The 12,065-nt window shown below is 37.5% G+C and overlaps 1 protein-coding gene across 1 annotated transcript; it reads right to left on the bottom strand.

The window, feature by feature from the left end:
- Positions 1 to 1,221: 1,221 nt before the first annotated feature.
- LOC123856395 (olfactory receptor 5G3-like) lies at positions 1,222 to 2,164 on the bottom strand. Its single transcript, XM_045892597.1, has one exon. It carries the CDS (start codon positions 2,162 to 2,164, stop codon positions 1,232 to 1,234), a length of 933 nt encoding a protein of 310 aa, XP_045748553.1. The 3' UTR covers positions 1,222 to 1,231.
- Positions 2,165 to 12,065: the final 9,901 nt, after the last annotated feature.

The raw sequence follows: 12,065 nt of genomic DNA, 5'->3' as shown, positions 1-12,065 counted from the left end.
GCAGCACTCAGGACAACTTTTTTTATAAGTTCCCTTGCCTGTTAAACCTGCCATCTACCGTTCTGAGGTGGCCTGCATCTTTCTTTGGTCTCTCCCTGCCCTTTGTGATGGGGGCCACTTACTGATTTCACTGGAAGTTCCCAAGGAAGTTGCAAACCAACACAAACTGTGATCAGTTCTACAGATTAAATTTTGGCTTGATTTTTTTTTCCATCTATCAATGATTGTATCATTGTTTAAGTTTCCTCCAAACTAAAGCATTAATATCTAATTTCCTCTTTTTATAATTAGCTGTGCAACATTTCAAAGAAAGAATGTATGTTTCTCCTAATGATACAAATTAAAGTAGTTTCCTTTTATTCCCCCTACAAATGATGCTGCAACTTTTGTGTCTGGTATTTATATTTCTGTAGCACAGATTTCTAAATGTAAGATACCTAGGTCAAAGATTATGTGAATTTTGATAGCTATCATCAAATTACTTTCTGAAAATGTAGCTATTCTATACTTAGCTATTATAGTTAAGTGTAATATTGCTGTCTATATCCAGTGGTAAACTTACCAGCATTGCACATAATCATTTTAATGCTTGCTAATCTGATAAATGAAAAGAAGCATTGCATTGTCATTTTGATTTCATTTACTTGAAAAATTTTGAAGTTGAGCAATTTTTTAATATATTTATATTTTTGGCCATTTGCATTTCCAGTTATGCCAATTGCTCATCCATCCATCCATCAGTCCATTTCTCTACTGTGTGTCATATATATGTACATATATGTTCAGCACTTTCCTACTGGGACATTAACTCATTATGAGTCACCCATTTTGCAAGTGTTCTCTCACTTTCCATTGTTCAACTTTTAACAAGATCTATGAAACCTTTATTAATGAACTCTTTCTTCCACTTATAACATCTTTCCTTTTTAACATTTGCTTTTCTAGTCTGGAATAAATGTCATCCCACATATGAGATACATAACTGTTCTGGATTTTCTTCTGGCATACATTAAATTTATACCTTTAATATATCTGTAAATTATTTTGTATTCCCCATCATTTAGCAATGAAGAAGACTGAAGAAAAAAAAATATAGACTGTCTATAAGTAACCTGGTAACCATCCAGGAATTAAAGAGAGCTTCTCATTCTCAGCCCAGTGTTCTTTTTACAACACATTATGAACCAACATCTATGGTATGACACAACAGAGTTCTATTTTACCAAAACTATTAGAGAATTTTTCCTTTCAAACATCCTCCTAATGCATTTTTCAACTCCTTGTTCCTCAGGCTGTAAATGAGGGGGTTCAATATGGGGATTACCACAGTATAAAATAGAGGAATCACTTTATTGATATCCAGGGAGGAAGTTGAGCCAGGCCAAACATAGGTAAATAAAAGAGTCCCATACAGGATGGAGACAACTGCCAGGTGAGAAGAGCAAGTGGAGAAAGCTTTCTGTCTCCCATCAGCAGTCTGGATCTTCAAGATGGCCACCTGGATGCAAACACAGGAGACCATGATGATCAGGCCACTGAGTATTCCTATAGATCCAGCCAGAAAGAAAAATACAAACTGAATCATGGAAGTGTCTGCACATGCAAGGGAAAGCAGTGATGAAATATCACAGAAAAAATGATTGATGATATTTGGACCACAGAAGCATAAGCAAAATGTCAATGTCATATAGGTCATGCTGCTTATAAAAGCCATGGCATAAAGCCCCATAACTAGCTGCACACAGACCCTCTGAGACATAATGAGTGTATACAGCAAGGGCTTACAGATGGCCATATACTGGTAATATGCCATAGAAGCCAGGAGGAAACATTCAGATACCACAAAGAAACCAGAAAACCACATCTGTGTGGCACAACCCATGAAAGAGATGCCTTTTTTCTCTGCAAAGATACCACACAGCATCTTGGGGGCAATGGAAGGAAAAGAACAAATATCTACAAAGGACAAATGGCTGAGAAAAAAGTACATAGGCGTGTGGAGTCTTGGATCAGTCCATATGAGAATGATCATCCCTATGTTACCCCCCAGGGTGACAAGATAGACAAAGAGAAGCATGACAAAGAGGACAATCTGCTGATGGAGATGATCTATGAGGCCCAAGAAAAGAAATTCAGTCACTTCTGTCTGATTCTTATTTTCCATTGGTCAGTTGTAACCTATGTAAGAAATTAAAAAATACATTTTATTTTTAAAATATCAATGGGCATATACAAAACAGCCTCTTAAACTGATTACAGTGTTGTTTTTTGTTTTTTGGGTTTTTGGATCTGTAAAAGAGGCAGTTATGGAAACAGTGTTGGACTGGTCAACAGTATTCCCAAGGACTAGTTCCTGTCAATTGTGATCCCTGTGTAAACTTGAGGAATTCATACTTGATCTTTTTAGATTCAGGTACTCTTGGCCATCAAAAGAGCAGTCTAACTATAAAATCTAAAACTCCCTTGGGTTCTAAAACTGTATTTGAAATTAAATTCAGTCCCTGTGTTTCATCTTTATCACATGATAGAATAGTAATGCCTACCTAGGAATACAGTAACCAGTGATATTGTAAGAAATGATGAAAAATTCAGATCCTGATAATTGACAGTTGGGATGGGGTAAACAGAACAGAAATAAAGACCTTTCAGTTCCTGTTTTGATGGAGTGGATAGTACCATTCAGATGTTATGAAGACAATACCCATATCTGTGTATATTAATCTCTTCCCCTTATAAAAGGCTTACAAAGGGAAATGTAAACAAATGTCAGTAGGGTTATTTAGAATGGGGAGGATTCTATCATAACACATAATAATCTTATTCATGTTTATAAAGGACTGCCCTGCAAATGAGAGATTGGATATATTTACTTTTGACCGTCATGAACATAGAAGTGGCACAAGAGATAAGAACAGAGGATTCAAGTTGGGAGTTAAATGAAGTGAAGAAAATTCCACCAATCATATAATTCAAATGGAGAAATATAATGGTTTGGGAGGCATTGAGATGCCTTTCCTTCAAGATTAATTAATTTACCAAATGTTGCATAACAACTTTCCATGGAAATCATATAGAAAGATAATTATCCACTGGAAGCTCAACTGACTTCATCTTGAGTGGTAATTTCTACCAGTAATTTCAATGAATATATGAATATATTTTTTTCACCAAAATAAAATTATTTCCCCTAATTCCCTGTAATGTTTATAAACCTATTTAAGGCATAAATTCGGACAGGCAATTTCCATTTTATTAACAAAATGTGTAAAATGCTTGACATTTTTATTTAGACAAAATTTTCAGGCAAATGTTTTTCTGACTCATCAACTGAGGAAGAATACATCAAGCTGTTTAAAATTACAGTAAGAAGCACAAGGTGTGGGAGTATCCATAAGAAAGATTCTAGGTTCAAAAAAAAAGAAAGAAAGAAAGATTCTAGGTTCATATGTTTATTATCAACTCAAATAATTCCCTCTATAAACAAACAAAAACATTCCATACTTTGAAGATAGAATGATTAGGATGTGGTCCTTGAAATGCCATAGTGACAAAATAATAGTTAACACACTATTTATGCCTCTTGAGTTTATTATTATTATTTGAGAAAATATCTGTGGCATGCATTTTCCACAGGGCAATTGCTTATTAAATTCAGCCACTAATATCAATTATTTTTAGGAATTTACACCTATTGGGTAATAAGACCTAGGCATAAAAAGAAAACCTACATTTCAAAATAATATTTGGTTGGTCTAAGACTACACATGCCACAGGATTTCAGAAAAAGCTTCTATGTTCACTGTGAGCTGAAGTGGTTGGGAAAAACACTGCTTTAGTTTCATGTCTGAAAGAGTTTGAAATCTATGTTGGAACTGGCAGGCAGTGGTTGTGGATGTCTGTGGACACACCAGGTGAGTGTGTTTGGTGAGGAGAATGCTGCCGTCCCTGCCACTGTTCAGCATGCCAATATGAATAAAACACCCTGCCTCTCTTATAAATAAGGGGGGGAGTGATCCCTTTGACTTTTCCATTTCTAGCATTCTCTGACCCTAAAATTATTCTGGACATTGGAGTATCAAAAATAAAAAACAAGATCAATTTTTTTTTAAGATTTATTTGAGAGAGAGAGAATGAGAGAGAGAGAGCACATGAGAGGGGGAAGGGTCAGAGGGAGAAGCAGACCCCCGCTGAGCAGGGAGCCCAATGCGGGACTCGATCCCGGGACTCCAGGATCATGACCTGAGCCGAAGGCAGTCGCCTAACCAACTGAGCCACCCAGGCGCCCAAAAACAAGATCAATTTTAAAAGATCAAAAAATCAGTTATTTAGTGAAGAGCTGGACTAAGCCAAAGACCACTCTCTCTGGAGTACTTGGGCTGGTGAGTTTTTGTTCCCAAAAGTCAGGTTCATTCTAAAGTCTTTCCACCGTATTTCAAAATTTCTTTTTAATCACTGTGTGGGATACTCACTTATTTAAGGGAATCCTTTTTTTCCCTACTAACTGCTTCAAGATGAATGGCAAAACCTAGAGTTTTCTGGTCTTCATAGAAGTATCAGTTTGGAAAATTTAGTTTCTTTCTTGGTAGTAACCTTCTGCAGCAGACATGACATCTTAAGCACTTGGTAAAGAAGATAAGTCTCCATGCAGATGAGCCTGAGAGCAAAGAAGTGCTCCTTGTCCCACAGCCTGACTCACACCCAACACAAAATAAGGGGCTCATGTTTCTGATAGTTTTAAATACGTTAAAACCAGGTCTCTGAAGAACTAAACCCTTAAGAGTTTATACCTGAGGGACAAAATTAAAGTGATATCATTGGCATTTGTGCCAAGATTTTTCTCCAAAATAACATCTTCTTTCCAACAGAGGATTCCTGAAAAAAAAAATTTTTTTCCACTTTGAGATCCTCCTTGTCAAAACAGACCATATTTTCCATCTGTAGTGATATTAACAGTAAACACATGCTAAGATGGAGTAGTGTGCTGCCTGGATCCTGAAATCTGAGTGCAAATCCCAGCTCCACAGTTTGTTCCACAGTTTGGCAAGTGGGGCTTGCTGTTTGTTCTGTTTGTTTTTAATGCTCTGTTCCTCAATATCCTCCTCTGTAAAATGGAGATAATAATAGAGCCTGGCTTACAGAGACATTGGAAGAATTAGATGAGCTATTACATGTATTGGGCTCACAAGAGTACACGCCACATAATAAGTGATCAGTAATATCAGTTATTGTTTTTAGGAATCTACAGCCTAGTTGTGGAGACAGGACCTAGGAATAAAAAGAAAGCCCACAGTTCAATGTATCACTGGCTTGGTTCAAGGCAAAACAAACCACAGAATTTTAGAAGAATGAGGAATCATTCTGAGCTGAAGTGGTTGGGAAAAATTTCATGTGCAGATTAGTTTGGAAAGACAGACAAGTTTGAGATGATGACCTGAAATTAAGAGGAAGGGCATCACAGGTAGAAGTAAGGAGATGAACGGAGACAAGGAGGCAGGAACATTCAACTTGGTTGGAATAAAGGTTTATAAAGGAGTGAAGAAAACATCGCATCTGAGGAGATAGTGTGATAGGCAGAATAATGGTCTCCAAAGATGTCCACCTCCTAATCCCAGGGACCTGCAAATAGGGTACCTTCTGCAACAAAAAGGGACTTGGATGATGTTATTAACCTAAGGAACTTGGAATGAGGAGATTATCTCTTGGGCCTTCTGGTGCAACAGAGGGAGATGTAACTAGGGAAAAATGGTTAGAGATATACAACTGCTGGTTTTGAAGATGAAGGAAGGGGGCCATCAGCTGAGGAATGTGGGCAGCTTTGAAAAGATGGAAAAATCAAGGAAACAGATTTGCCCTAGAGAGTCCAGAAAGCAATGCAATCCTGGCAACACCTTGATTGTAGCCCAGTGAGATGCGTGTAGGACTTTTTAGGCTGCAGAACTTTAAAGTAATAAATTTGTGTTGTTTTAGCCACTAAGCTTATGGTAATTTGTTAGGACAGCACTGGGAAGCTAATACAATTAGGTTGGATGACCTCAGTCACCACTTCCTCTGGAAAGCTTCCCACGATCCCCTAAAAGGGATGTGATCTCCCACTCCCGCAACCACCATAGCATTTTCTTCATAGCTCATCCTATCATCTGACTTTGCAAGTTCAAGGATATAGCCTTACAATTGTCTTTATCCTATGAAATATCTATCTCAGAAAGTTGCAAAGAAGACAAATTCTATAAGTATTTTTGAGCGAAATGGAAAATAAAACAAAAATATTTTGCAATCCATAATGGTTTAAATGTACCAATTTAAATCATATCATACACTTCAATTAAAGAAGGCAAAACAAAAGCATTTTACCCTTTTCTTCTACTTGAAATCACCCAAAACTGGAAAGGAAACTGAAAATAACAAAAAAAAGATAAATAAAATGATACTTTATTAAACTTCAAGAGGAGGAAATAATTTGATATGAAAAAATATGATAAAGCAAATTCTATTATAGGAAAATGCTTCTCTTGGACATTTATAAGAAATTTTCCCTCTGGAGAATGAAAACATTTTAAAAAAAGATAAAATTGCTTAATATGATAGTCAGCTGGCTGACTGGAGGTGGTCCTCAAGAGGACATAACCATCCATTGACCCTCCCACTGGACCTGGGCAATCAGAGGCTCTGAGTCCCTATTCCCTGTCCTTGGAATGTACATGTTGCCCACCCTTCCCACAGTGGGAGCCATTTTCAAGATACAGCCTCAAGGGGGTAATGTGTTGTTGAGACCATCTGGATGGTGTATGTGACTGAACCCATTTAAGGCCTCTATATAAATGTTTAAGATCCTGGTGGGCAGGTGTGGAGATCTGCTGCCTAAGATAAGCCTTGAATGGCAGTTCTCTAGCTTATTAAACTTGCCACCTGCCATCTGAAGTGGCCTGCCTCCTCCTTAAGTCTCTCCTTGCCCTCTGTGTAAAGGGACTAGTTTGAGATTTTTACCCAGGAAATACCCGAGTGTTTGAACCAACAGTTGGTGAGCCAGCTAGGAGACCTAAGAATGGAGGCTTGGGAAAGAGGCATCAGGAGGGAAATCCTGAGTTGGCCCATAATCTCTATGTGGAGAAGGGTGGCCTGTATGTCAGAGGCTTGTGGACTGCACCTAAGTACAGAGATGCCCCCCATGCCAGATGCTTTAATGCACTTGTCTGAGGAACTGCAGCAAAGCAGGAAAAAAATGGCTGCCGGTGTGCCGACCTCTACTGTGGGCAGCTCACCCAGTCGCTGATGCCCAACTAGAGACTGACACATGCATTAGAGAGTTACAAGAGCTCAGGTGAGAGAAGAATGTGCAGGGGTCCACCCCTCTGCTAGATTCAGGGCTGGCAGACAAAGCGTACTCATATAACACTAAAATTTAATTTTCCCTCATCTGCTAAAAGCATGAAGTTTTCTTGGATTATGGATCTATTCTTGATAAGATTGTGGAAAGTTTTTCTTTCTCTTCTGAGTAATCTGCCCAGAAAACAAAAATTCTGTGTTTTATCAAAATAATTTCCGGTGGCTTCATGTTGCCTTTATTGAGTCTTCAATTACTTAAGAATTCAGTCTTTACCAGACTGACAGGAAAAAAACAAAGACTATCAGAAAAATACAGTCCTCAAAGTTTTATTATGTGAAAGTAAGATATATTTTTTTAAAAGATTTTATTTATTTATTTGACAGAGAGAAACACAGTGAGAGAGGAACACAAGCAGGAGTGGGAGAGGGAGAAGCAGGCTTCCTGCTGAGCTGGGGGAGCCCGATGCAAGGCTCAATCCCAGGACCCTGGGACCATGACCTGAGTGGAAGGCAGAAGCTTAATGACTGAGCCACCCAGGTGCCCCAAATATATTAATATAAATATGTTCCAATGATTGTATACATGTTAGGTTAAAAGAAGCTCAAGCTCAAGTATACACCTGTTGGGGCACCTGAGTGGCTCAGTTGTTAAGCTTCTGCCTTCATTCGGCTCAGGTCATGATCCCAGGATCCTGGGATCGAGCCCCGCATCGGACTCCCTGCTCCTCAAGAAAGCCTGCTTTTCCCTCTCCCACTCCCTCTGCTTGTGTTCCCTCTTTCGCTGTGTCTCTCTCTGTCAAATAAATAAATAAAATCTTAAAAAAAAAAAAAAAGTATACAACCGTTACAATAACTGTCTGAAGTCTTTGTTTCTAAATAGTAATCCTATCTCAAAAGGAGACAATTAGTGGCGACAGTGTGTGCGTGTTTTATCATTACATCAAAGGCCTTGAAGATTAGTCAGTGTCCTCCCTGTTTATTATATGTGGTTACTTTGAGGGTAATCACTGACTAAATCTTTATTAATTATGTGTTATCCCTCAGCAGAGGCTTTCATACTTTTCTATGTTTTATTGCTGGCTAACAAAATGATAGAGGAAAATTGACTAAAATCTTAGATCAGCATTGGTAGGGCAATTTTGCTTAATATTATTGAGAATATTTCTTTTTTTTAAAAGATTTATTTATTTATTTTAGAGAGAGAGAGAGTTGGTGGGGGAAGGGGTAGAGGGAGAGGGAGAGAGAATCTCAAGCAGACTCCCTGCTGAGCACAGAGCCCAATGTAGGGCTCCATCCCACAACCCTGAGATCATGACCTGAGCCGAAATCAAGAGCCGGACATTTAACCAATTGAGCCCCATAAATTATTGAGAATATTTCTAGCACATATTCCATCAGCCAAGCTTAGAGCTCAGATAAAACTCTAAAAGTAGAACAAAGGTAAGAACCAATGCAGAAAGATCATGTGAACATTTGCATTTTAAACAATTGCCTTCAATCCACTAGACTTGCTTTCCTGGTTAGGACTAGGAAAGATAAGGGGGCACAAAGGAGACATTTCAGATCTATTAATGATATTACTTCCAGTGTTCCTTACCACTATAGTCCCATATTTTATACTGCTTAGAGTTTAAATGCCTCTGTGTAACTGCTAACTACCAACTCAAGAGATGATTGCAACCATCCCAGAAAATCAAAATACTAAATCTTAGCTGTCCTCCAAAATTCTTAGCTTCCAAATGTTCCTCCCCACCCCTTATCCCTAAATGAACTTAAGCAGCCACTAGCTGTTACTCTGAGATTCCATCTTCCTTTTCCTACATCCTGTCCCATGATTAAGATAACTCATTTCCCCCCTACTTTCCAAGAATGTGAACAGTGAATACTTCTCAGAACAAAACTAAACTTGGGATGACCCTCCCCAGTCAGTCTTGTGAAATCTTTCAGCTACTTGCTCCCTGCAAAACACTCATCTCAAAGCTACTCCCATATTGTAGCATTCTTAGTACATGCTTGAGTTAATGACTTTGGATTTTTTTTTGTTTCTTTTTTTTTTTTCTTAAGAGAGAGAAAGAGAAGGGGGGAGGGGCAGAAGAAGAGGGAAAAAGAATCTCAACAGACTCCCCAGTGAGCGCAGAGCCTGACAGATGTGGGGCTCAATCCCAGGACTCTTGAGATCCTGACCTGAACTGAAATCAAGAGTCAGATGCTTAACTGACTGAGTCACCCAGGCGCCCCTGTTTTTGTTTCTTTCAGTGTAATATCTACCGTACAGAGCTGTAAATATAAAATATATAGGCAGATCATGTAGCAGGCTTCATAGCAGATCTTTCACAAATGGTAGTTAATAGTGATACAGCCAATAAATAAAACATTCATTGCCAGATCAGTGATAATGAGGAGGAGGATGATAATAATGAAGCCTAGGAAGGTAAATGGCAAATAATTGGGTGGCAACTTGAAACAATCACAGTAGAACAGTAAACTTTTTGAGGACAGACCAAACCCAACAGAAGGGAAACACTGTCAGCAGTAAATCGAAGTGCAAAGAGCAAATTACTTTGAAGATTTAAAAGTATTGTTTTCATTAGTGATACCACACAGCCTTGCAGATTTCAGGCCATTGTCTCTTTACTGATACACATCTCCAAATTGCTTGCAGACATTTTTGAGAGGAAATTTTATATTTCTTGTGAGAGATTTCTTTGTCAAACCTCTAGAAACAAACCTGGTATTTTCCTGCCATATAAGCCTCTGACATTAGGATAGAAATAATAACATTTCTTTTTTTTTTTCCTCATGGTAAAAGGGAAGGTCTAAAAATTGGCAATCTTATCCCTTGACACTGTGAAATGTGAAATGAAACGAGGTCGCTTATGTCCAGGGGTTTTTTAATGGAGCCAGGAGACCATTAAGGAGATGGGCTTTCTGTGCACCCTCCTCAGTGAAATCATCAACTTTTGAACTGGGTCAAACCACAAATATTCCAAGGACTCAGCCCAAATACCTGCAACTTGCTACAGTAGGACACTGCGGCTTAGTGTTAGCCTTAGCAACCAATTATATTCAGTTAAGATTAGTTTCCTGCCACCAACACCAATCAGAAGTCTTTGTAAACAACATATGCAAGCATTCACTTTTGTCTTTAAAATTCCTTGAGTTTTGTTCCCTGAGGGGACACAATTTGGGGGCTACCAAAAGCTGTGCTTCCTGAATTGCAATTCTGAGACCCTCAATAAATGCTTTTATTTTAGCTTTGCCTCTTTCCTTGGTCAACACCAAATTTTCTAGTGTCAAAGACTTTCTACATCTTTGAAAGATGCTTATATTCAGAGAGCAGATTTATTTTTAAATCCCATGATAAGTGTAGTCACCATCTGTCACCATATATTATTTTTTTAAAGATTTATTTATTTGAGAGAGAGAGAGCACACAAGCAGGGGGAGGGGCAGAGGCAAAGGAAGAAAGAGAAGCTCAAGCAGACTGTCCATTGAGCACAGAACCTGATGCGGGGCCATCTCACCACCCTGAGATCACGACCTGAGCTGAAATCAAGAGTTGGCCACTTAACCAAATGAGCCACCCAGGCGCTCCTATTACCATACATTATTGACTATGTTCTCTATCCTGTACGATTTTTTTTCACTTGAAAATGTCTTTATTTTATAAAATTTAGAAAACAAAAAAAGAAGAGGAGAAAAATGTTACCCAGAATCTTTTACCATCCAAAGACAAACAATAATAACATTTGAGCCAATTTTCTTTCAGTTTTTTATTCTGCCTTGTTCCTTTTTCATTATTATGACTTTTTAACCCACATTTTAATTCATATTATGTATTATTACTAACTCATTTTTTTCAATTCAAGTATAACTAACATCCAGTGTTATATTAGTTTCAGGTGTACATTATAGTGATTCAACAATTTTATACATTACTCAATTCTCACCATGATAAATGTTCTCTTCACCCCCATCACCTGTTTCACCCATACCCCCACCTATCTCCCCTCGGGTAACCACCAGTGCATTGTCTATGTTTAAGAGTCTGTTTTTTGTTTGCCTCTTGTTTTCTTTGTTCATTTGTTTTGTTTCTTAAATTCCACATATGAGTGAAATCATATGGCATTTGTCTTTCTCTGACTTGTTTAACTTAGCATTATACCCTCTAGTTCAACTGTCTTGTTGCAAATGGCAAGATTTCATTTTTTATGGCTGAGTAATATTCCATTATATATTATATATATAACACGTAACATAATTATTATATATGTTATATATATAATGGAATATTACTCAGCCATAAAAATATGTTATATATAATATATAATTATATAATTATAATATATATAAATAATATATATTATTATATATAACTATAATATCTATTATAAAATATATAACTTAATTATATAATATTCCATTATATATATGTGTATGTGTGTATATATATATACACACAAAACAAATGCTGTACTTTCTTAAGTGAATTGCCTTTTAATCTGTTAGCCAAAGTCTTTACAGAACTGTACACTAGGTTCAAGATTTAGAGAGGCAGAGTCTGTTCTTTTTTTTCTCTTCTTTTTTTTTAATTAATTAATTTATTTATTTATTAATGTATTTTGGATGTAGTGTTCCATGATTCATTGTTTGCATATAACACCCAGTGCTCCATTCAATATGTGCCTCTTTAATACCCATCACCAGGCTAACCCATGCCTCCCCCATCTCCCCTCTAGAACC

This window comes from Mirounga angustirostris, unplaced genomic scaffold (assembly GCF_029215605.1).
Source record: "Mirounga angustirostris isolate CCGP_5_RB_7025 unplaced genomic scaffold, mMirAng1.0.hap1 SCAF_13, whole genome shotgun sequence".
In the NCBI taxonomy this organism is placed as follows: Eukaryota; Metazoa; Chordata; class Mammalia; order Carnivora; family Phocidae; genus Mirounga; species Mirounga angustirostris.
The sequence above is the reverse complement of the archived record's forward strand: the minus strand, read 5'-3'. Positions and strand labels throughout refer to the sequence as shown.

Excerpts from the sequence above, each read along its gene's own strand:
- LOC123856395 (XM_045892597.1), bottom strand. The coding sequence starts at position 2,164 with ATGGAAAATAAGAATCAGACAGAAGTGACTGAATTTCTTTTCTTGGGC.